The sequence below is a fragment of the Ornithorhynchus anatinus genome, chromosome 1 (assembly GCF_004115215.2).
Source record: "Ornithorhynchus anatinus isolate Pmale09 chromosome 1, mOrnAna1.pri.v4, whole genome shotgun sequence".
Lineage (NCBI taxonomy): Eukaryota > Metazoa > Chordata > Mammalia > Monotremata > Ornithorhynchidae > Ornithorhynchus > Ornithorhynchus anatinus.
The window spans coordinates 166,827,707-166,854,333 of NC_041728.1; the positions used below are offsets into that span (position 1 = coordinate 166,827,707).

Consider the following 26,627-nt stretch of genomic DNA (forward strand, 5'->3'; position numbering starts at 1 on the left):
CTGTGTCTACCCCAGCGCTTAGAACAGTGCTTGGCACATAGTAAGCGCTTAACAAATACCAACTTTATTATTAGAGCAAATCAAGAAAAAGTTACGGTTTCTCCACCTAAGATTTGGTGATGAAGGAGACCTGCATCAATTTTCAAGAAAGCAGATTAATTTATAACAATGATTGAAGAAGGCCTCTATAGAAAGAGGAGTTCAAGGTGGCACAGAGATATTCAGAAGGATTTAGTCTACTGCAAGGGACTTTGTGAAGGAAAAAAGAAGAGGGTGTTCAACTCCATTTGAAGAAATTCACCCTGTTAGGAAGTAACATGGCCTATTGGACACACCTGAGAGTCAGAGGACCTGGATTCTCACCCTGGCTCCCACCACTTGTCTGCTGGGTGACCTTGGGCAAGTCACTTCACTTCTCTGGGCCTCAGTTACCTCATCTGTAAAATGGAGATTGAGACTGTGAGCCCCAAATGGGACGGGGACCGGATCCAACATTATTCGTCTGTATACACCTCAGTGCTTAGTACAGTGTCTGGCACATAGCAACCACTTAACAAATACCACAGTTATCATCATTATTGTTATCATTATTATTATTATTATTATTACTGGCCTGCTCTGCGAACTTGGGAAAGCCACTTAACTTTTCTGTGCCTCAGTTTCCTCAACTGTAAAATGGGAACTTGATGGCTCTACTCGCTGTGACTATGATCCCCATGAGGGACAGGGACTGTCATGACTGACTTGATTATCTTGTATCTACCGCAGTATTTAGTACAATGGTTGGCACATGATAAGTACTTAATAAATACCACAGTTATTATGGGTAAGTTATTGAGGATCAGGGTTCTTGTAATTTCTCTGTTTTTGTCCCTTAATCCTCAGTGGGCACTCAGTAAATATCATTCTTACTTATAGGGCTGAAAAACCACAGCCAAAGTCAGCAGAATCAACTTCAACTTTTACATCAGCCTGTAAAGACTCATAATCATATTCAACTACTTATTTAGTGGAAGTTGTGACGTCATGCTTTCATTTCCTTTAACAAAAATTTAACATTATCTGCTCCAGTACACAGGAGGTAATGTAATTTCGTAGCTATGAAATTCCATTTTGCCAGAGTTTGGGACTGGATCCTAATTTACTAAGATTTACAGTTCAATCACATTTCCAAGAAACCCCGATTAGTTGTATTGTTGGGTTCCTGAAGTTTTCCCCTCCACCCTGGGTTAATTGGGCACTTGGCTGTGTAGTCCTTAACATTTTGATACTCACCCCAGTCCCAGAGTGGAAATATTTTTAATCCCTATCATTTCCCATATTCATAATTTATAGGCAGGGATCGTGTCTACCAACTCTGTTGTACTTTTCCAAGTGTTACTTTCCTACACAACCCAGCCTGCACACTTCTCTCCTCTAATTCTAACCATCTCACTGTGCCTCTCTCTCACCTATCTTGCTGCCGACCTCTCTCCCACACCCTGCCTTTGGCCTGGCATGGCCTCATTCCTCATGTCCCACAGACAATTACTCTTCCCCTCTTCAAAACCTTATTGAAAGCACTTCTCCTCTAAGAGGCTTTCCCTGAGAAAGCCCTCCTTTCTTTTTTTCCTACTCCCTTATGCATCACACTGATTTACTCCTTTTATTCATCCTCTCTCCCAGCCCCACTTGATGATGATGGTATTTGTTAAGCACTTAATATGTGCCAAGCACTGTTCTAAACACTGGAGTAATCAGGTTGTCTTACCTGGGGCTCATTCTTAATCTCCATTTTACAGATGAGGTAACTGAGGTGCATAGAAGTTAAGTGACTTGCCCAAAATCACACAGCTGATAAGTGGCGGAGCTAGGATTAGAACACATGACCTGTGACTCCCAAGCCGGTGCTCTTTCCACTAAGCCATGCACTGATATTATTAGCTCTGTCTTCCCCTCTAATAATAATAATGTTGGTATTTGTGAAGCGCTTACTATGTGCCGAGCACTGTTCTAAGCGCTGGGGTAGACATAGGGGAATCAGGTTGTCCCACGTGGGGCTCACAGTCTTAATCCCCATTTTACAGATGAGGAAACTGAGGCACAGAGAAGTTAAGTGACTTGCCCACAGTCACACAGCCGACAAGTGGCAGAGCTGGGATTCGAACTCATGAGCCCTGACTCCAAAGCCCGTGCTCTTTCCACTGAGCCACGCTGCTTCTCTCGTAGTGGGGAGTGAATGTTTCTGTTTACTATTATATTGTACTCTCCCCAAATCATAGAACAGTGCTCTGCACGCAGTAATCGCTCAGTAAGCACCATTAATAAGAAGAAGCATGGTGTAGTAGATAGAGCACAAGCCTGGGAGTCAAGAATGTCCTGGGTTCTAATCCCAGCTCCATCCCTTGTCTGCTGTGTGATCCCTTGCTGCTGTGTGACCTTGGGCAGTCACTTCACTTCTGTGGGTCTCAGTTACCTCATCTGTAAAATGGAAATTGACGCTGTGAGACCCACATGGGATAGGGACTGTATCCACCCCAGCACTTAGAACAGTGCCTGGCACAGAGTAAGCATTTAAGCAAATGCCACAATTATTATAATTATTACCGTTGATCAGATGGATGGGAAAGAGATTTGAAAAAACTTTAGTCTGTGAATCGGGAGTCCAGGGAATAGGTCTTCCCGTCAGACAGTAGCTTGAGATTGACTGGGGCTGGGGCCGGGGGGAGGAGGAAGGCGTGGTATCCATTTCCTAAGTCATTTTGTGCTAACACATCCTCTCCCCTGGGTTGGCATCATCCTCTGAGGAGTTGAGAGATCCGCCTTCATGCTTGCAAGTCTCTGACCACCCTTCCCCTCTCTCCCCCTCCAGGTAAACCACTGGTATAAGTCAGCATTCTGAACCCTCACCCTCCCACCCTCCCTTTATCTTTTTCTCTCTCTACCGAAAGGCCTGTAATTAGGAAACATTAGCAGGCTCAAAACAGCTTTCATACCTGAAACATCATCCATAATTGCACTCAGCAGTGCTCTTCCATGGCTATTAATGTCACTTTTATGAAGTAATGAGGAACAAAACACCCCGAGGCACTTAAAACATTTTTTTTTTTATACAATACAAGTCTTTGAGGGATGGAAGTATAAAATAACCTGCCTGGCATTCCCCTGACAGAGAATGTGATAGACAAAAGGCAGAGAGAGATGAGGAAAGGAGATCAGACAGAGAGACAGGTCTGGTCTTCATAGACGGAAGGAGAGATGGATAGGTGGAGGTTTAGCTACTGATAGGGAGAGAAGAAGTGGCGCTTATGTGGGTCAATAGAATGGTAGATGGATGTCAACAGCATTGAAAATATAGCCAGAAAGGTATCACAAGGAAAATGCCAGGGAATTTTTGTGGGCTCTGGTTTTTATCAGGCAAGAGATTTAAATGAGACATTTATCTTTACAGTGGTTAACAGGAAGGTGAATAAGAGGCTATGGAAAATCAGCAGCTTTGAAAAAACATGTTAATTATTCCATCTTTTAGGATTTTTTTTAATGGTATTTGTTAAGCACTTACTATATGCCAGGTATTTTACTGAGAGCTGGGGTAGACACAAGATAATCAGGTTAGACACAATCCCTGTCCTTTGTAGGGTTTACAGTCTGAATCCCCATTTTACACATGAGATGTCATTGTGTGACTTGCCCAAGGTTACATCACAGACAAGTGGAAGAGCCAGAATTAGAATCCAGATCCTCCAACTCCCAGGCCTGTGCTCGTTCCATTAGGCTATGCAGCTTCTCTAGGCCCTGCTACTTCTCTGATATATTGGGAAACCAAAATGAGAGAGATAGAGAGAGAGAGAAAGAGAGAAGCAGAGGTAGAGAGAGTTAGGCCCAGAGAGAGAAATTATGCATTCTTCACAGCCTGCCTGAAACAACTTTGGGGAATCAGGGTGGCTGCTTAGCCAATTTATGACTCCCCTCCAAAGAGAGGCTCATAAACTCATTAATCAATAAGAATTTTCATTTTCTAGGCTCTAGAAAGGGCTTTAAGAGGCCATCTAATTCAGCCCCCCTGTCATGAGGTAGATTTCCACTTCCACTTCCACTCAGACGGGTTGCGTTCCAAAACATCTCCAGAAAAGCTGATTCCATAAATTCCCTTCCCGCAGCTGACAACTTCCTGCACTTCATGTTTTAGGTGCAAGGAATCATCCAGTTTCCTTCCTTGAGATGTGAGGCTGCGTTTCCTTTAACAAGTGGCAAAGTGGTCTCTTAAACAGTGAAATCAGAGGCAATGTTTGAGCTAATACGTGCAGGTTACTTCACGAGTCTGCGGAAACAGTGTTCCTGAGAGAGAGAATTTCTTAAAAGCCACTGGAGGTGAAATAGGGCAGTCCGAGCTGTCATTGCTCTGGTAGATTTTACTAACAATCAATCTATCAAACAGTGATGTTTACTGAGTGTTTACCTTGTGCAGAACGTTATACGAAGTGCTAAGGAGAATATAGTATGATAGAGTTGGTAGACATGATCCTTGCCCACAAGGAGATTATGGCTTGAAGGAGACACTTTTTGAAATAAATTACAGAGGAGGGGAATGCCAGGGTATAAAGATAGGAACTTAGTTGCTGTGGGGCTGAGGGTAGGGTAAATATCAAATGCTTATAGGATACAGATCCAAGTATATAGGTGATGCAGAAGGGAGAGAGAGTAAGAGAAATTGGGCCTTATCAGTCCATCAGTGGTATTTATTAAGTGCTTACTGTGTGCAGACCGTGCAGCATGGTTTAGTGGAAAGAGCACAGGCTTGGGAGTCACAGGTGATGGGTTCTAATCCCGGCTCTACCACTTGTCAGCTGTGTGACTTTGGGCAAATCACTTAGCTTCTCTGGGCCTCAGTTCCCTCATCTGTAAAATGGGGATTAAGACTGTGAGCCCCACGTGGGACAACCTGATTCCCCTGTGTCTACCCCAGCGCTTAGAACAGTGCATGGCACATAAGTGCTTAATAAATACCATCATTATTATTATTATTACTAAACGCTTGGGAGAGTACAATACAACAATATAATAGACATATTACCTGTCCACAACATCTGGGAAGGTCTCTTTGGCTTTCAGCAGGGCTTTCAAAGTGGGGGGCAAATGGTGGTCCATCAGATATGAAGTGGGATCTAGTTCAGAGGGAGGATGTGGGTGAGGGATTGGCTTTTCTGGGGAGAGACATGAAGAGGGACAGTGAAAAGGAAAGACCTTTAAAATCCTCTGCTAGGTTGGAGCTCCTTGGTGGAAGGAGGTGTACCTCTCTATCTCTCTCAAAAGTTTGGTGCATTGCTCTGCAACACTATGCACTCAGCAAATTCAACTGAATAATTGAATTGCTCCCCATCTTGAGAAGCTTCCTCCAGGTGGCCTTCCCTGACTAACCCCCTCCTCCTTGGTCAGGACATTCTACTGGCAACATTTCTTCCATCTAGGTATTTGTTTTTTACTTATTTTTTCTTGCTCACAATTGAATCTTGATTCCACTGTACATTTATCATCTGTGTCTGCCCGTCTTTCTCATCTGATTGTTAGCTTCTCTAAGTCATGTCTTTTTCTTCACAGTCAACAGACAATTACTCTCCCAACCTTCAAAGCCTTAGAGAAGGCATATCTCCTCCAAGTGGCCTTCCCTGACTAAGCCCTCATTTCCTCTTCTCCCACTCCCTTCTGTGTCACCCTTGCACTTGGATTTGCTCCTTTTATTCAGCTCTCCCTCAGTCCCACAGCACTTACGTACATATCCAGAATTTATATTAATAATGTCTATCTCCCCCTCTAGATTGTAAACTTGCTGTGGGCATGGAACATGTCTACCACTCTATTATAGTGTACTCTCCCAAGCACTTAGCGCAGCTCTCTGCACCCAGTAAGCGTTCAATAAATAAGATTGATTTCTTTTACTATATGCTCCTGAGCACCTAGTACAGTGCCCTGCACACAGTTGGAGCTCAATAAATCCCGAGTGTAATGATGGTGTTGAAAGAATGAGGAGGAGAGTCTTGGGTTTGAGAAGTAGAATGAAAGGTGAGATGGGGAGGATGATGTAAGATAGCATTTATCAACATCGGTTCATGACCTGCATGCTATGGCCTATATTATAACTGGGTCCCTGGGCTTCAGTACTGGTGGACGCATAAGTCAATGCCAGCTGGTTTCCCATGGCCGGCTCCCGATGGGACTCTCCATGGTCAGGAATTCTGACGCCCGACCCTGCCCTAGCCAAGGTCTGATCTACGCACTCTCCCTCAAGCCCAGAGCCAAGCCTAGGTTGATAATTATAATAATAATTATGGTACTTGTTAAACATTTACTATTTTCCAAGAACTGTTCTAAGCTCTGGGGTAGATGTGAGTTAATCATGTTGGACACAGTCCCTGTCCCACATGGGGCTCACGCTCTTATCACCATTGTACAGATGAGATAACGGAGGCGAAGAGAAGTTAAGTAACTTGCCCGAGGTCACAGAGTAGACGTGGCAGAGCCGGGATTAGAACCCGGGTCCTTCTGATTTTCAGTCCCGTGCTCTCCTCACTAAGCCATGAACAGTGTCCACCCTCCCTTCTGCTTGGTTGCCCCTGTGGTCTGCGTGGATTTGTAACCCAGTGAATGCACAAGGATTCAGCATCACAGATGATGTTTTCATGCTTGTGTAATCCTTTTTCACAATTGCATTTTCTTGGATCTACCCCTCTGCAGGGCAAAAAAATGCCTAAAAAGAGCTGTACAGTGAGAATACTTATGGATAGATCAGTGGTATTGCTGCTCTTTATTCCCTTCTGGAACAGCGCAAAGAACTCAGCTTATTTTACCACTACTAGACACATGCCTCAGTATCTTGTGGAATCATCCAGTCCCTTAGAAGGGGCTGCTTTGTTCCTGTTTAATGGCATTTGTTAAGTGATTACTATGTCCCAGTCACTGTACTAAGCACTGGGGAAGATGCACGATAATCAGGTTGGACATAGTCTATGCTTCACATAAGGCTCACAGTCTTAATCCTTGTTTCCTAGATAAGGGAACTGATGCCCAAAGAAGTGAGGTGACTTGCCCAAGGTCACACAGCAGACAAGTGGCGGAGCAGGGACCAGAACCTAGGTCCTCAGACTCTCAAACCCGTGCTCTTTCCACTAGGTTACACTGCTTCTCCTCTATTCCTTGGGAGGTGGCTGGGAGCAAAGCCTCACCTGTCCTACTGATGGAGTGTTTATGTGTTTATGAAATAACATGAGCAAAAGCAAGCCAGAATTATCTGATAATTTCAGTATGCTGCCTAGTTGCTCGCCAAAGGATGCAGCTCAGCTGGGTTTAGTGGTCAGAGGGTTCCGCTTCGAATTATCCCCGTGGCCCTTTGCCACTCATTAATGGAGGTAAGAGGGTGAATCTCCTGTCCAAGGTGATGGGCAGATGGGAAACGGAAAGACCCTGAGACCACGGAGCAAGACATATCACCCTTTTCAATTAAAAAAAATGACAGGACAAAACATTCTCTTTTAATGTTCAGGGAATAGAATGAAAGGCTTTGGGAAATGCCTGGTAATCAGTTAGATGAAGAGGATTTTTCTTTTGCGGCTCTTCATGGGCATCCTTTGGGAGATAATTATATAGGTTGGCCACTTCTTCAGCCAATCCAATCGCAGATTTCCACTGAGCTATTTTATAAAAAAGTGGAAGAAAGCCCAAGAGACTGGTGGAAACTGCTTCTGGTGAAAAGAATCAACTTCCCCAATTGCTTCCCCAATATGTAGCTCAGGAGCCCCCAGACTCGGAATCAAAGCCATCATGTAAAAACCCCCAAGCACAATAAAGTCATATATTAACAGTAATAACAATAGCGTAGTGAATAGAGCATGGGTCTGAGAGTCTGAAAGTCATGGGTTCTAATCCTGGCTTTGCCACCTGTCTGCTGTGTGACCGTGGGCAAGTCATTTCACTTCTCTGAGCCTCATCTGTAAAACGGGGATTGAGATCGTGTCCAGTTCAATTTACTTATATCCACCCCAGCGCTTAATATAGTGCCTGGAACAAAGTAATAGGTGAAAAAAATCACAATTATTACTATTATTATTTTCATCGTTAAGAGCTTACTAAGTGTCAAGTACTGTTCTAATTGCTGAGGTAGATACAAGTTAATCAAGTCGGACAGAGTCTTTGCCCCGCATGGGGCTCACGGTGTAAGTAGAAGGGAGAACAGATATTGAATCTCCATTTTACAGATGAGGAAACTGAGTAACAGAGAAGTTACATGACTTGCCTAAAGTCGTACAGCGGACACATGGGTGGAGCTGGGATTAAGATCCAGGTCCTCTGACTCCTAGGCTTGGGCTCTTTCCACTGGGCAACACCGACCTCCGGCTGGGAACATGGAGACCTTGGGGTCAGGAGGCTGATTTTCCCACTGAGAAGAGACATTAATGAACAAAGCCAGATTCTCCCAGGCAGAAGGCTACTTATTGCTTGCATGCTTTTGGTGGGAGGCCACCTTTTCTCCATCAAATTCTTTAGTCTGACCACCCTGCTAATTGGGGGTAAAATTACAGCCATATATTGGGACGCTGACCTATAGCCCGTTGTCTGTCCTATTGGAAGCTGTAGGAATTCTTCTACCTCAGTGGCCTCATCACAAATCCACCAGATTATCCCAGTTCGGTCTCCCTGTGGGATTTTCCAGAGCTGAACCGTTCCTAACCTGGAGGGAAAATAACATTCATTCTTCCCAGGGGAAAGGAGGGATCCCCCGGATCAGTTCAAGTCTGTACTCGGCCATCCACGCGTCTTGAGGCAAGATAGACGACATACCCGCCGCCTTCTCCTCGCACGATCTGAATCGAACAGCCGTGATGGGCCACATTCGACTGACAGTTTAAGATAATCATATGTGCGAGGCTTCAGGATAATGACAGCTGAATAGCACGGCCACTGTTACCATAGCAGCGCGCCAAGCTCCCTTTCCCTCCTTTTTTGTTCCCTCTGCGGCGTCATTGTCGCTGTCGGGCTGGGAACTGGGTTAGGGAGCCAGGAGGGGGAGGGGCCGGCCGGGGAGGTAGGAGCCGAGGAGGTCCATTATACTCTTTTTAAATGCCCCAGCTGGGAGTGTTTTAAATCTCAACAGAGACAGGGGAAAAACAGTGTCCTAATCTCCAGCTCCGCGTGAATTATTTAAAGGGATCTTGTCAGGAGGATGAATTTGTCACTGTTACAGTGTCAACAACAGCGGCAGCTGTCACAATGGCTGCAGGACCCCTCTCCAGGCAGGAGCTGGTGCCTACTCGGGGGTGAGAGCCGTAAGCCGGGTGGTTGGTTGGGGGAACTGGGAGGGAGCCAGGAACTGGGCCGAGAAGGGGGAGGTCTGGGAGGAAAAAGGCCACTCTCTTTCTACACGAGGCCGAGAGAAAAAAAATGCTTCCCTGCCTTCCACTTGCACTAACCTTGCTGACGTGGGCCTTTCTGGCATAGGTTCCTCTAGACTGTAAACTCGTTGTGGGAAGAGAATGTATCTGTAATTTTGTTCTACTGTACTCCCAAGCGCTTAGGGCAGTGCTCTTCACACGCTCAAGAAATATGACTGGCTGACTGATTGACTTTCCAAATGGATCGCTTAGGATGAAACTCGGCCAGTGTCCGTGGGCCAAAAGAGAATTGAAGAGATACTGATGGCAAGTCTGCTTCTCTCCTTGGTGTAGGCGTTTAATCCAGTTAGGAGACCTATAGGGTCTGAAGAGAACATGAGACAGGGAGAGAGAGCGTGTGTGCGTCCGTGCGTGTGTGTTTATGTGTGCGCATGTTCTGCCCCTGCTTGAAGCAAAAAGACATTGCATCGTGGTGTAATGGAGTAGTGGATAGAGCCCTGGCCTGGGAGTCAGAAGGTCATGGGTTCTAATCCCGGCTCCGCCACTTGTCTTTGTCATCTCGAGCAAGTCACTTCACTTCTCTGGGCCTCAGTCACCTCATCTGTAAAATGCAGATTGAAACTGTGAGCCCTATATGGGTCAGGGACTGTGTCCAACCAGATAAACGTCTATCCACCCCAGCGCTTAGCACAGGGCCTCGCGCATAATAAGCGCTTAGCAAATACCACTATTATTATTATTATTATCCGGTGCTTAGAACAGTGCTTGGCGGATAGTAAGTGCTTAACAAATACCATAATTATTGTTGTTATAGAGCATGGGCCTGGGGATCAGAAGTTCATGAGTTCTAATTCCAGCCCCGCCACTTATCTTCTGTGTGCCCTTGGGCGAATCACTTCACTTCCCTGTGCCTCAGTGACCTCATCTGATAAATGGGGATTGAAACTGTGAGCCCCATGTGGGACAGAGATTGTGTCTAACCAGATAAACATCTACCCCAGTGTTTAGTACAGAGCCTGGCACACAGTAAGCACTCAGCAAATATCACATATACGATTATCCTCCCTTAGGGGCCCCCCTGAGGGTACGTGGCACCATTTGGGGGGCGGGGGTGTTCAGAGACTGGCAAAGGAGCATGCTACCAGCACTTCTACTATAAGCATTCGTGCCATGACTCAGCTCCCTCCAAAAAACATCTCAGTGCAACTCAAGAGCCAAACAGGAGCACGAAGCAAATAACAGGTAGCTATTCATCGGCTTTTAGCAGAGGAGGAGGTATAGTGCTGGTTTCTTGGGCTCCCTGGATAGCTGAGTCAGTCTCAACAGCAGCTCCTTGAATTTCTATAGAGCTTCCCTTTTTCCCAAAGCACTTTCTCAGCCTTTCGCTCTCATACCAACCACGACTTCTCACAACGGTTTCCTCAGGTAGGAAAATGCGGGGTTCATTTCTCTCCATTTTACTGATGGGGAAACTGAGACACCATTGGAGCAGGCAAATCAGGATGTGCCCAAATCAAAGCAACTGCTTGAGAAATGGCAGGGCATCTCATCTGCCTGGCATCTCCTACATGTATTCATGCAGTATTTCATTCATTCATTCATTCATTCATTCACTAGTATTTATTAAACGCTTACTGTGTGCAGAGTACTGTACTAAGTGCTTGGGAAGTACAATTCAGCAACAGAGACAATCCCTACCCAACAACAGATTCACAGTCTAGAAGGATTTCAATATTTCACTAAGGACCATCTGAACAGATTTTAGATTTTACTTTCCATATGAGAGTTAGGCACTTTGGAAGTTGCAGGAACTGTGTCAGGTCTCTAGAGTGTTGGTCAGTACATAGTAGCTTCCGGGCAGACGATGGTATCCCCGGTGGCCTTCGAGATTTAAGTCTTTTTCCAGTATACTGCAGTTGGGCTTTCACTCATATTTTCATTTCATTGCTAACTTGTCTGCAGCCTGATTTCTTTTTGAGCAAGCCATGGTCCTCTGGGACAGCACTCACCAGTCTGGCTGATTTGTTGCTTGACTCAGCTCAGTTTCTTGGGATTTATTAAGCAAGAAAAAATACTGGATTGAACTACAACTAACTAGCTAAGTTTTCACCTATGCCTCACCTAGACAGTTGCCTGACCGAGGAAGATAATTATTTGTGACTGTCAATGGAAAAGGGAGACAAGGTGCCATTCCAGATTAGGTCTTACATAGCACGCCACCAAACCTTTCACTGCCTCCATCTGGTATTCCCAAATGTGCATTTCAATCAGCTTCCAGCAATGTTTCAAACCCAGGACATACCTTAGTCTTTCAAGCTTGGCCTCTGGTCAATCAATCAATCAATCAATCATATTTATTGAGTGTTTCTAAGAGCAGAGCACTGTATTAAGTGCCTGGGAGAGTACAGTACAGAGTACATCCCGACTCTGCCACTTGTCAGCTGTGTGACTGTGGGCAAGTCACTTAACTTCTCTGTGCCTCAGTTAACTCATCTGTAAAATGGGGATTAACTGTGAGCCTCACAGCCTCACCTGGGACAAACTGATTACCCTGTATCTACCCCAGCACTTACAACAGTGCTCTGCACATAGTAAGTGCTTAACAAATACCAACATTATTATTACAGTATAACAGAGTTGGTAGACATGTTCACTGCCCACAACAAGCTTACCGTCAAGAAGGGGAGACAGACATTAACACAAATGAATAAATTATGGATATGGATAATAATAATAATAGTTGTGGAATTTGTTAAGCACTTACTAAGTGCCAGAAGCAAATGGGGTTGGACACAGGCCCTGTCCCATGTGGGGCTCACAGTCTCAGTCCCCATTTTACAGATAAGGTAACTGAGGCCCAGAGAAGTTAAGTGACATGCCTCAGGTCACACAGAAGACAGGTGGCAGAGCTGGGATTGGAACCCGTGACTTCTGACTCCAAGGCCCATGCTCTAGTACTGTGGGGCTGAGGAAGGGAGGAATAAAGGGAGCAACTCCAAGTGCAAGAGCGACACAGAAGGGAGTAGGGGATGGGGAAATAATGGCTTAGTCGGAAGGCTTCTTGGAGGAGATGATCTTTCAATAAGGTTTTGAAGGTGGGGAGAGTGATTATCGAAATGTGAAGAGAGAGGGACTTCCACGCCAGAGGCTGGACGTGGGCAAGAGGTCAGCGGTGAGTCAGACAAGATTGAGGTACAGTGAGTGGGTTGGTATTAGAAGTGAAGTATTAGTATTATTCGGTATTAAGAGTGAAGAATGTGAGCTGGGTTGTAGTAGGAGATCATCAAGGTGAGGTAGGAGAGGGCAAGGAGACTGAGTGCTTCCTTTTTTCATCCAACCTTCAGTCCCACAGCACTTATGCTCATATTACTGTACGTAATTAATTAATGTCTGTCTCCTCTAGGATGGCAGCTCACTGTGGGCAGGGCAAGTGTCTGTCAACCTTGCTGTATTGTATTCTTCCAAGCGCTTAGTACACTGCTCTGCCCACAGTAATCGCTTAATAAATACGTTCGATTGATTGATTGATTGATTGTTCTGGTCCGGTCAAATCCCTCAATAAATTCAAGGACTAACTGCTTCTCCGACCTCGCAGCATAGCGTCCCCATTTCATGTTGAAAAGGATGACAGAGGAGTGAGTGAAGCAACTTTTTTTTTTGGTGATATTTGGTCACTCACCAGTTCGGAACCACTAACACACTGCCTGGAACGTCATTCTCGGGGTTGATGGTCATACGCCGCCTCTTCTTACAGCCGACCTCCAAGGGCCCAATCACAATAGGAGACAGGTGCGAGCCATCAGAACTCCCATTAGTCCTTGCTGCAGGCCAGGAAGATCTCAAAGAGTTTCATTGTGCCCCCTTGCCACTGTCCAATGTTGAGCAGGTCAGCGTCCCCACTCCACTTCGAAAGGATGATAAAAAAGAGGATAAGGGAAACATTTTGGGCGATATTTGATCACTCACTGGTTTCAGTCAATCAATCAATCGTATTTATTGAGCACCTTCTGTGTGCAGAGCTCTGTACTAAGCACTTGGAAGAGTACAATATAACAATATTCATTCATTCATTCAATCGTATTTATTGAGCATTTACTCTGTGCAGAGCACTGTACTAAGTACTTGGAATGTACAATTTGGCAACGGATAGAGACAATCCCTGCCCAACAACTGGCTCACAGTCTAAAAGGGGGAGACAGACAACAAAACAAGTAGACAGGCATCAATACCATCAAAATAGACACATAGAATCGTAGATATATACACATCATTAATAAAATAGAGTAATAAATAATATATACAAATATATACACAAGTGTTGTGGGGAGGGAAAGGGGGTAGAGAAAAGGGAGAGTGTAAGAGCAATGGGGAGGGGAGGAGGGGCAGAGGGAAAGGGAGGGCTCAGTCTGGGAAGGCCTCCTGGAGGAGGTGAGCTCTCAGTAGGGCTTTGAATTTGTCATTGAGATTAGAGTCCAGAGGGAGAGGCAGACATTAACATAAATAAAATTGAAGATAGTACATAAGTCCCGTGGGGCTAGGAGGGGGGGATGAATAAAGGGAGCAAGTTCAGGAGGCGCAGAAGAGAGTGGGAGAAGAGGAAAGGAGGGTTTGAAATCATAACACATTGTCTCACATGTTGTTCTCAGGGTTGGTGGTAATAATAATAATAATAATGTTGGTATTTGTTAAGCACTTACTATGTGCCAAGCACTGTTCTAAGCGCTGGGGTAGACACGGGGGAATCAGGTTGTCCCACGTGGGGCTCACAGTCTTAATCCCCATTTTACAGATGAGGGAACTGAGGCACAGAGAAGTGAAGTGACTCGCCCACAGTCACACAGCCGACAAGTGGCAGAGCTGGGATTCGAACTCATGAGCCCTGACTCCAAAGCCCGTGCTCTTTCCACTGAGCCACGCTGCTTCTCATACACTGCCTCCACTTAGAGGTGACCTCCAGGGCCCAATAAGAGGGGCACTGCATGCCCAGGCCACCACAACTCCCATCAGCCTAGGAAGGTCTCAAAGAGGTGCAGTGTGCCGCCTTGCCACTTTTAGATTGTTGAGCAGGTCACTGCAGGAGCCTCAGCTGGGACTTCTATGACTGCCCATTTGAGCCTTGAAGAGCCTGACATCCTGCAGCCTTTTTGTACTTTTTATCCTCTTTACCTTTTTCTTTTCACTTGCAGCGTGGCTCAGTGGTAAGAGCCTGGGCTACGGAGTCAGAGGTCATGGGTTCGACTCCCAGCTCTGCCACTTGTCGGCTGTGTGACTGTCGGCGAATCACTTCACTTTTCTGTGCCTCAGTTCCCTCATCTGTAAAATCGGGATTAACTGTGAGCTTCACGCGGGACAACCTGATTACCCTGTATCTATCCCAGCACTTAGAACAGTGCTGTGCACATAGTAAGCCCTTAACAAATACCAACATTATTATTACGTCCTGTCGTAATGTCAAACTTAACATGTCCGAAACAGAACTCCATAACTTCCCATCCAGACTCTGTCCTCCCCGTGACTTTCCCACGACTGTAGAGAGCACCACCATCCTTCCTGGCTCACAAGCCCATAACCTCGGCGTTATCCTTGACTCCTCTCTTCATTCAACCCACATATTCATTCGATCACTAAGTACTGTCGGTTCAACCTTCGTGACATTGCTAAAATCCATCCTCTCCTCTCCATCCGAACTGCTATCACACTAATCAAAGCACTTATACTACTGTACCACCCTCCTTGCCTGACCCCCCGACTTCTCTCCCAACTTTCCGTAATTTATTCATTCCTATTGCTATCTGCCTCCTGTCAAGACTGTAAACTCCTTGTGGGCAAGCAATGTGACTATTATTGTGATTTTCTCTCCCTGAACTTTTTACGTGTCCTGCACACAGTAAGCACTCGATAAATATGTTTGCTTGATCGATTGAGGTGTCTGTCTCCAAGACACTAAGCGCCAGATAACAAGGTTCTTGTGGGAAGGGATTGTGCCTACCAACTATCTATTGTACTGTTCCAAGTGAATAGTACAGTGCTCTGCACATGGTAGCACTCAGAAAATACCACTGACTGATTTATTGATGAAATCTTCCCCCTGTTAGTTTGTGAGCCCTTTGGGAGTGAGGAACAATGTCTAATAATAATAATGATGATGACGGTATTTGTTAAGCACTTACTATGTGCCAAGCACTGTTCTAAGAGCTGAGGTAAATACAAGGTAGTCAGGTTGCCCCTCAAGGGGCTCACAGTTTAATCCCCATTTTCCAGTTGAGATAACAGGCACAGAAGGCAAGTGACTTTCCCAAAGTCACACAGCTGAATAAGTGGCCGAGCTGGGATTAGAACCCACGACCTCTTACTCCGAAAACTGTGCTCTTTACACTAAGCCTTGTTGCTTCCCTATCTGATCCGTATACTTCTTTCCCAGTGCTTAGTACTCTGCTGTGCACATAGAAAGTGCTTAATAAATACTAGTACTGCTATTACTATTATTACTACTCAATCAATTAATCAATCAGATTTATTGAGCCCTTAGAGTGTGCAGAGCATTTTACTAAGCGCTTGGAAGAATACAATATAACAGAGTCGGTAAACAGGTTCCCTGGCCACAGTGATCTTATAGTCTAGTCTACTGATGGTCAGGCCTAATTAGTGCAATATCAATAGTGTTTACTGACCAAATTTTTAATGCAGAATAGTGTGCTGGGAGTTTATTTTGTACAGAGCACTGACCCGAGAAGATAGATGAGAAGAACCTTACCGGTAAGCCTTGAATGTAAGCAATTTGAGGGCAGAGATGGTGTCCTCTAACTATAGTTCCCACCCAAACTCTTAGTGTTGATGGAAGTCTCCTGTCTGGAGCAATGTATGAGTCTGTGACCTGGAAATTTCCACCTTCTTCATAATAGCTAGACTACCACTCTTTCCACCTTCAAAACACCTCCTAAAATCCCATCTCTTCCAAGAAGCCTTCTCTGACTAAGCCCTTTATTTCCCCTCCTGCCTTTCCCTCTGAGTCAACTGTGAACTTGGCTATATACCCCTTCCAAACACTTTGATACTCACTCCAGCCCCAAAACCCCTCTAGACTGTAAGCTCATTGTAGGCAGGGAATGTTGTTGTATTGTACTCTCCAAACACTTAGTACAGTGCTCAATAAATACACTCGAGTGAATGCACATGAAAATATTCATTCATTCATTCAATAGTATTTATTGAGCGCTTACTATGTGCAGAGCACTGTACTAAGCGCTTGGAGTGAACAAGTCGGCAACAGATAGAGACAGTCCCTGCCGTTTGACGGGCTTACGGTCTAATCGGAGGAGACGGACAGACAAGAACAGTGGCAATAAATAGAGTTTAATTCTACTATTTCCCCTTTCCCTAATATTTTTTAATGCCTCTCTCCCCTTGTAGACTGGAAGCTCCTTACGGGCAGGGAATGTATCTACCTAATTATGTAGTACAGTGCTCGACACCCAGTCAACTCTCACTAACTATCGCTGATTGATGAGCCTCGGTTCCGAGATTTCAGTACTGAAAATCTACACAGAGCAATAGATTCCAGCGCTTGTGGCACTTCTAGTATTATTCACACGCTCTGTCCCTGAGTCATGTTCCTGTTGTATGATCTTTGACCGTGCAGACCAGCTGTAGGCAGAACAGGAATTAGAACCCAGGTGTCCTGATTCCCAGAGCCATGCCCCTTACATCAGAGCAAGAATAGGCCTTCAGTAGCTTAATGCAGTGTTTTAAACTCAGCATGGCCTAGTGGATAGAGCACGGGCCTGGGCGTATAGAGGAACTGGATTCTAATCCCAGGTCCACCACTTGTCGTCTGTGTGACCTTGGGCAAATCACTTCACTTCTCGGTGTCTCAGTTATCTCATCTGTAGAACGGGGAAAAAGATGTGAGGCCCATGTGGGACAGGGACTGTGTCCAATCTGATAAGCTTGTGTCTAACCTAGAGCTTAGTAGAGTGCCTGGCACTTAGTAAGCGCTTAACAAATACCATATAATGATAATAATGGTATTTGTTATGTGCTTACTAAGCACTGGGGTGGACACAGGCAAATCAGGTTGGACACAGTCCCTCTACTGCATGGGCTCACAGTCTCAATCCTCATTTTACAGATGAGGTAACTGAGGCCAAGAGAAGTTAAATGACTTGTCCAAAGTCACACAGCAGGTCATTATTAGTGTACAGAACACTGTACTAAGCACTTTGCATGCACTAAGCATTTAATCAATGCCAATCAGTCAATGATATTTATTGAACATTTACTATGTGCAGACCACTGTACTAAGCACAAGGGAGAGTACAATATAACAGATTTAGTAGGCATGTTCCCTGCCCACAAGGAACTTACAGATTAGAGGGGGAGGGAGACAAAATAAATTATGGATGAGGACATTGATTGATGGATTATTTGATTTAAATCATTTCTTTTAATTCTTAGAGACTCAGAAGGAAGACCCAAATGTTTCAGAAAGGGCTGGGGGTAAATTTAAGCACTGCTATTCCCTCTGCGCCTGTAAAGAAGTAAGAAACAAAAGCCCTCTTCGTCCTAGTTCTTAGTGTCTCCTGAGTTTTATGGATGCATCTGTCTCAGTCTTAGTCTCTGCACTACATTAATGTCTGGATTATTTGGCAAAGATGGGGATAATTTGCATACTCTGTTCACTACAGATCGTTCATTAGAATACAGATGTTTTTGGTTGGAAATGGCTCCTGAAGGCTTGAGGTGGATTAAGAAACAATCAGAATGCTCTTGACCCATTTAGGCTAGAAAAGACTAGAAAGTGGAGATTGGGAAAAAAGATCTACTTACAAGTACTGGTTCCCGATAGAGGCAAGTAGGAATAAGAGAACGTGGTTAACGATTCTGTTATATTGTACTCTCTCAAGTGCTTTGTACAATGCTCTGCATACAATGAGGGCTCAATAAATAGCATTGATTGATTGATTGAGTGGAGAATGTGAAAGCCAAATTGAATTGGCTTCCTAGATATGCCTGAGTTTAGCAAATGATTAAACGAAACCGGTTTTGGCTTTCTCTAGGAGACCTGAACCCTGGGGAAGTTTCAGAGTTCATTCAATCAGTGATATTTATTGAGCACTTACTTGGCTCTCTATCCCAAGTATTTGGGAGAGTACAATACAGGTGGTAGCCATGATCCCTGCCTTCAAGGAGCTTAAGGTCTAGCTGGGGAGACAGACATTAAAATCAATTACAGGTAGTGGAGCAACTGAAAAAAGGATTTGTATGTAAGTATTGTTGGGTTGGGAGGGAGTTGAGCACCTAAATGCTTAAGGGGTGGGACTAAGTATATGGCTGAGGCAAAGTGGATAGAAAATAGAGTAGAGGAAAGAGGACGTAGCCGGGGAAGGCGTCCTGGAGAAGATATGATTTCAGTAGGACTTTGAAGATGGTGAGACCACTGGCCTGTCAGATATTTAGAGGAAAGGAGTTCCAGGCATGAGGAAGGGTGTGAGTGAGGGGTCTATGGTGGGTAAGACCAAGAGTAAGGCCCAATAAGATGGAATTCAATTCAAGGCTATCAGGTTCATGACCTTCCATCTGGCAAGAAGAAACAGTGTGGCCTAGGCAATCAAGCACGGGCCTGGAAATCAGAAGAACCTGAGTTCTAGTCCCGGCTCTGCCACTCATCTGCTCTGTGACTTAGGCAAGTCACTTAACTTCTCTGTGCCTCAGTTACCTCATCTGTAAAATGGGGATTAAGATGTGAGCCCTTTGTGGGGCATGGGCTGTGTTCAACCTGATTAGCTTGTGTCTACCCCAGTGTTTAATACAGTCCCTGGGACATAGTAAGTATTTAAAAACTATAAAAAAAACATGGATATGAGGACGGAGTGGCATGAAGGAAGATGATATTTGCCTTTTTCCTTTAGAGTCCCTGAGTTCCGATCACCAGGCCATCATCTTCGGCATCTACTTTTTCCCGAGGGCCCATTATGTGCTCACTTTACCCTCTGGAGATTTGGCTAAAAATGAAGAAGCCAAGGTGCTCATCTACTCTTACAGAGATGCCGTAGACCTGGGATTGGCAATCTACTGAGTTTGGGACCCCTGATCTGGAGGCCTGGAAGCTGCTGCTTTCAAGGCACCTGGCCCTTCCCTCTTCACCGCAGGGTTCCTTGCCATTCTCCCCTGCCTGCTTGTCATCTACTTGGGTGGCAGGGGCACTGTGGAAGGGCCAGCCAACCCCAGCAGCAGTAGTTGAAGTGGGTAGAGAGTAGCCGGGGCCTGGAGGTAAGAAGAGAGTGACAGGAAAACCACAGAGCCATGAAGCTGAGGGAGAATTGGCCACTTCCGGGTATTTACCAAAAGCTGTCGCCACGCAAGAAACATAAACCCTGACAACTTCCCCTGATTTACCTTCCACCACATCATCCCCGGTCCCACCTCTCCACAACCAATCCATCAATCAATCAGTGGTATTTAGCGAACACTTACTATGAGCAGAGCACTGTACTAAGAATCTGGGAAAGTATGACAGAATTAACAGACATGTTCCCTGCCCATAATGAGCTTACAGTCTACTCAACCCAGTAGGTTGCCAATCCCAGGCCTGTGTCACCTCTGTAAGAGTAGGTGAGCACCTTCACGTCTTCATTTCTAGCCAACTCTCCAGAGGATAAAGTGAGCACATAATGGGCCCTCAGGAATAAGCAGATGCAGAAGATGATGATCTGGTGATTGGAACTCAGGGATTCTAAAGGAAGTCTCACGCTCATATCCTCGTTTAGAAGTGGACCTTTATTAGAGTAGAACAAAGGAGATTAAAAGCTAAGAGAATGAGACCCATGAAGAGAGGCTAGAGGAACTGAAATCATTTGTCTTGGAGAAGTCTGAAGGCAACTGAAAGGCTCTCTTACAGAGGAGGAAGACCAGCTGCATTCCCCTTCTACATGCAATAGATCAAAAGCAAATGGGCTTAGTCTGTAGCATGAGATTACATTAGAAGTAAGGAAGAATTTACTGAGTGTGAGGGGTGTTAAACATTGAAATGGTTATCAGGACTGGGGACTGAGCTTGTGGGAAAAGAGTTATGGGGAGATTATAATAATAAATATGATGTTTGTTAAGTGTTTATTATGAGCCAAAGGACTTTGCTAAGTGCTGAGATAGATGTAAGATAATCAGATCAGACACCGTCTCTGTCCAACATAGAGCTCACATTCTTAGTGGAATGGAGAATGAGTATTTAATCCCCATTGTTCAGATGAGGAAACTGAGGCACTGAGAAGTTAAGTGACTTGTCCAGTGTCATATGACAGGAGCAGTGTAGTGTAGAAGAAAAAGCATGGTCCTGGGAGCTATAGGAGCTGGGTTCTAATCCTAGCTCTGCCATATTCCTGTCGTGAGACCTTGGGCAAGTCACTTCACTTCTCTGTTACCTCATTTGTAAAACGGGGATTCCAATACTTGTTTTCCCTCCTAAACAAAATGGCAGTCCTGCTTGGAGGCGTAGGGATGGACCGGATGTCCTCTCAAGGGTTCCTCCAGTCATCCCCGGGGGGACTCAGCGATCTCCTTCCCTCTGTGACGATCTCACTTTTGGCCCTCTCTTCCCTCCTCAGTGGGAAGAAGTCAGCGGCTATGATGAGAATCTGAACACCATCCGCACTTACCAGGTGTGCAACGTCTTCGAGCCCAACCAGAACAACTGGCTTCTCACCACGTTCATCAACCGGAGGGGGGCCCACCGCATCTACACGGAGATGCGATTTACCGTGCGAGACTGTAGCAGCCTCCCCAACGTTCCCGGCTCCTGCAAGGAGACCTTCAACCTCTACTACTACGAGACAGACTCCGTCATTGCCACCAAGAAGTCGGCCTTCTGGACGGAGGCCCCCTACCTCAAAGTGGACACCATCGCGGCCGACGAGAGCTTCTCCCAGGTGGATTTCGGGGGGAGGCTGATGAAGGTCAACACGGAAGTGAGGAGCTTTGGACCGCTTACCCGCAATGGCTTTTACCTGGCTTTTCAGGACTACGGGGCCTGCATGTCCCTCCTCTCGGTCCGAGTCTTCTTCAAGAAGTGCCCCAGCGTCGTGCAGAACTTCGCCGTCTTCCCCGAGACCATGACCGGGGCAGAGAGCACGTCTCTCGTAATAGCCCGGGGCACCTGCATCCCCAACGCAGAGGAGGTGGACGTGCCCATTAAACTGTACTGCAACGGGGATGGAGAGTGGATGGTCCCCATTGGGCGCTGTTCTTGCAAGGCCGGCTATGAACCTGAAAACAGCGTGGCCTGCAAAGGTAAGTCCGTCTTGGTTACCAGGGAACTTGGGTGGAGGTCGTGGAAAGGGCTGAAGTTCACACTATCCAGCTGTGGACACTAATGACCAGTCATTTCCTGACCATCTCTGGAACCGCCTTCTCATACCACCTTGATTTCTTGTTTTAATCGCTCTGTTATCTGAATCACTTCTGGTGGCCTCATGTCCTATAGGCGTGAAACCCGCGTTCTCCGGCAATTTACCGACTGGCACTAGCTTCTGAGACAAATGCGATATTGAACGATCGATACTTTGTGGGGAATGCCTGACCCAGTAGGAGAAGAAGTTTGCAATGATTGTTTCGACCTAACTCTTATTTAACTGGCAGGTGTCACTAATCATCACTTTCTATTCCCCAAATATGGTGGATAGCAAAGTTTTTGATTGTACGTCAGGTAGGCAGATTGCCGAAGGCTGATTTCCACTGCTGCTGAGAATCTGAATTTTCAACTGTGTGTATTATTTTCAGCTTCGCTTATGGACCCTAAACATTGTTAGCCTTTGGTGCAGTTTGGGTGGGCCACCATTGAGTGAATCAACAGAACCCCTTTTGAGGTTGAAATCATAAGAATCACCCCATCTAATATAGCACTTGGGCCAGTTTGACACTATGCCCTTCTTCCTCCTCTCGCCCCATTCCTTTTCAATTGACTGTCTGTACTGCCCATATTCGGTGCTTAAAAAACACTATAAGCAATCAGATTAATCAGATATTTCTCCCAGGCCTCCTCTGGGTTTGGATGAGAGGCTGGGACCAAGGGGAAGAATGGGAAGATTGTTACATTCCCGCTGAAATCATAGGGGTGGAATGTGGATTGAGTCTCTGTATTCTGTCAGATTCCTCTCTTAAAAGGTGTGGCGAATTGGGATATGCAAAAGGAACAAAATTTGGTGTATTGGGAAGTCCAAAGTCAAAGCAACTCCTTTCTCCTAGAGAGAATTCACATTTGGCTTATGGCTGTGATAAGTGATCAAATGATCATTAATAAATGATCATTTTCATCGAGGGTCAGTCCAGAAGCTAAATTGAGGTCAGGGCTTCGAAATTGAAACCAAATCTGGGAATTGGCCAAGTCTCCAATCTGGCATCACCTTCTGAAAGACTCAGGAAAAAGATGCTGATATGTATCTTGGATGGTGAGGCGGGGAGGAACTTAAGGTAGTTTATGTTTTCATAAAGTTCTTGGGCGGCTCAGAATAGCCTAGAAATTAGTTGTTCAATGCAGAAGGTTCTTGATTTAAAAGTGGAAGTTTGGCGAATACCTCTCTTGGAATCACAGGGGACTTGGCTTTATTACCACCTGAACTGTCTTTCTCTTGGTTGCCAAAGTGAGTTTTGTCGCTAGGACAGAACTCAAGCAATCTGACCTCATGCTCCCCAGCTCCTGGGAGGAGTCCTTAATGAGCGGATCATGCCAGACAATTCATGGCTCTCAATGGATTACCTTGGTTAGGCACTCGGTAGTTCCATATTCTTTATGAGTTTTGCAGAGAAAAAATAGCATCTCACCCACAATTCCTTGGTCCTGGATGATTTTCAAATTGTGAAAAGACGAGGCTTCAAACCCAGTGACAAGTCAATAATAATAATAACAATAATGATGATATTTGTTAAGTGCTTTCTGTGGGCCAAGCACGGTTCTAAGTTCTGGCGTAGATATAATCAGATTGTTCCACGTGGGGCTCAGTCTTAATCCCCATTTTCCAGATGAGGTAACTGAGGCACAGAGAGGTTAAGGCGACTCGCCCAAAGCACACAGTTGATAAGTGGCGGAGCCAGGGTTAGAACCCATGACCTCTGACTCCCAAGCCCATGCTCTTCCCACTGAGCCATGTTGCTTCTCTTAAAGTACAGTGCCCAAGCGCTTAGTACAGTGCTCGAGCACTTAGTACAATGATCTGCACATAGTAAGCGCTCAATAAATACTATTGAATAATGATAGTATGTCCATATGGACACACCCAACTGGGCCCAATAATGGTAGACTTTATTCTGCTCATTTGAAGAAATTACAAAAATCCATTGGACCATGCTTTGTCTGTGGGACAGAGCTGAGAGAATGGCTGGATCTAGAGAATCGGAGTCTTGGTTGTCCCTCGCTCTTGACGGAGTCAATGAAGCAGCTGCCACCAGGACTTGCAGAAGAGTTGTTTGTGATTTCCTGGGCTTCAAAGGGCTGCGCAGAACTGCACTGGCTGACTGGATCTCTTTCATCTTTCTCGTTATTTCCCAAGCAAGACGACAGGAACCCGAACAGGACCTGATTGGTTCTGATTTAATTGGGACTCTGGGAATGGGGGCTCTGAGTCTTGCAGCTAATTGGAATTTTTTTCTCTTTTTTTGGGGTTCTGCCATCCGTGCTATTCGTCTGCTACCTCCTGCAACAATCTCGGGGGGGTTTCAGGTTTATGAATATGTAAATCAGGGCTGCTCTCCTTTCTCTTCCCCTTCCCTGAGTGTTTAAGAACGTTCTTAAACTAGGGCTGTTTAGCTGCGTACTTTTCATTTTCCAACTAGGAATTACACTGCTAGATGGGAATGAGGAAGGCATAAATCCTCCTCCTCATTAGACTGTAGGCGCCTTGAGGGGAGGGAGCGTATGTATTTTACTTCTATCATTTGCTGCCAAATGCTTAGCATGGTGCTGTATGCATAGTAGGCAAGTAATCAATATTTATTGATACGTTCATTGATCACGGATCACTATGGGGAATATCTCCTGCCATTTTACCACCTTGAGTAATACTTGCATATTCCCTTTCTCCGAAGACCTTAATAGCACCTTAACAAAATGATTTGCTTGATTTGTAAAGCATCTTGTGGGGATGGGGCATTTTACCTCTGGACAAGGTGCATAGGTAGGGAAAGATGCACAGATCACACCGTTATTCCGCTTTGGTTCTGGTGAGACTAGAATTCAGGCCTTCCGACTTCTATTCCACTAGAGTTGAGCTGATCTTGGAGTTGAGAAGCAGTGTAGCCTAGTGGAAAGAGCGTAGGCCTTGGAAGACCTGGATTCTAACCCTGACTCTGACACTTATCTACTGAGTGACCTCCTGACCCCCCCACTCCAGTCCACACTTCACACTGCTGCCTGGATCATTTTTCCATAGAAATGATCAGGACATGTCACCCTGCTCCTCAAAAAACTCCAGTGGTTGCCCATCAACCTCCTCATCAAAGAAAAACTCACCATTGGCTTTAAAGCTCTCTACCACCTTGGCCCCTCCTACCTCACCTCGCTTCTCTCCTTCTACAATCCAGCCCACACACTTCACTCCTCTGGTGCTAACCTTCCTACAGTGCCTTGACTTCACCTGTTTTTCCGCCGACCCCTTCCCCGCACCCTGCCTCTGGCCTGCAACACCCTCCCTTCTCTAACCCAGCAGACAGTTACTCTCCCCCACTTCAAAGCCTTATTCGAGGCACATCTCCTCCAAGAGGCCTTCCCAAACTAAGCCTCATTTTCCTCATCTCCTACTTCCTTCTGCAATGCGCTGACTTTCTTCCTTTGCTCCTCTCCCTCAGCCACCAGCCCCACAGCACTTATGTATAAATCTGTCATTTTCTTTATTTGTATTGATGTCTGTCTCCCCCACTCTAGACTTTAAGCCCGCTGTGGGCAGGGAATGCCATTGTTTATTGTTGTAGCGTACTCTCCCAAGTACTTAGTGCAGTACTCCGCACACAGTAAGCACTCAATGAACATGGCTGACTGAATGAATGAATGAATGACCTTGGGCAGGTCACTTAACTTCTTTGTGCCTCAGTTCCCTCATCTGTTAAATGGGGATTCAACACCTGTTTTTCTTTCTTTTTACAATGTGAGCCCCAGGTAGGACTTAAAGATCTTATAACTAATCCAGTCCTTAGACCAGTACTTGGCACATAGTAAGCATTTAACAAATATCATGATTATCATTATTATTATCATCACTAATAAGAATATTAATGTCTGCCACCCCTAGACTGTAAGCTCATTATGGGCAGGGAATGTGTCTTCTAATTCTGTTGTATCCTACTCTCCCAAGTACTTAGACCGGGACTCTGCACATAGTAAGCGCTCAAGAAATACAATTGATTGATTATTATTATTATAAGTGTGAGGATTCAGGAGAAGAACGAGAGACCATGAAGGGAATAGGAAGGAGTTTGTATTCCTCTCATGGTGGTTATTGACTATATTATCTCTTACTCCTACTCCTATGAACCCTAACCATATTTGAATGCTTCCTCAAAGACACATTTCTGTTGTTATTGATCTGTAAAAATCTAAGAGGCAAAGTTTGGGATCTGCCAGAGACTTCTTCTTCTCAGTTCTGATTGAGTGAGGATCAGAGCCAGTAGTGACTGGTCCTGTGGTCAGGGTGGGATAGCTTAACTTGGCCCTCACCAATCAGTGATAATAACGATGGTATTTGTTAAGTATCCCTTTTAGCCAAGCACTGTAGTAAGCAGTGGAGTAGATAAAAGATAATCAGATTGGACAAAGTCACTGTACACATAGGACTCAAGGTCTAAGTAAGAGAAAGTTGGATTTGATGCCCGTTTTCTGGATGAGGAGATTGAGGTCTAGAGAAATTTTATAGCTTATCCAAGGTCACACAGCAGACAAGTGGAGAAGAGGGGATAAGAACCTAGGTCCTCTGATTCCCAGACCTGTGCTTTTTCCAATATGCCATGCTGTTTCTCAAGAGTATTCATTAAGTACCTATGGTGCAAGGAGTACTTGGCAGAGGACAGTAATAATGATGGTAATGATGGATTTGTTAAGCATTTACTATGTGCCAAGCACTGTTCTAAGCACTAGGGTAGATACAAGGTAATCAAGTTGAACACAGTCCCTGTCCCATTTGGGGCTCATAGTCTCTTAATCCCCATTTTACAGGTGAGATATCTGAGGCATGAAGAAGTGAAGTGACTTGCCCAAGGTCTCAGAACAGACAGGTGACAGAGAGGGGA

General features: G+C 45.3%; 1 protein-coding gene across 1 annotated transcript in view; it reads left to right on the plus strand.

The window, feature by feature from the left end:
- The window catches only part of EPHB1 (EPH receptor B1), a 652,092-nt gene that overhangs the window by 221,589 nt on the left and 403,876 nt on the right, over positions 1-26,627 (plus strand). The window contains 1 exon segment of the mRNA XM_029062965.2: positions 20,963-21,644. Within this exon segment, the coding sequence (XP_028918798.1) occupies positions 20,963-21,644 (682 nt within the window).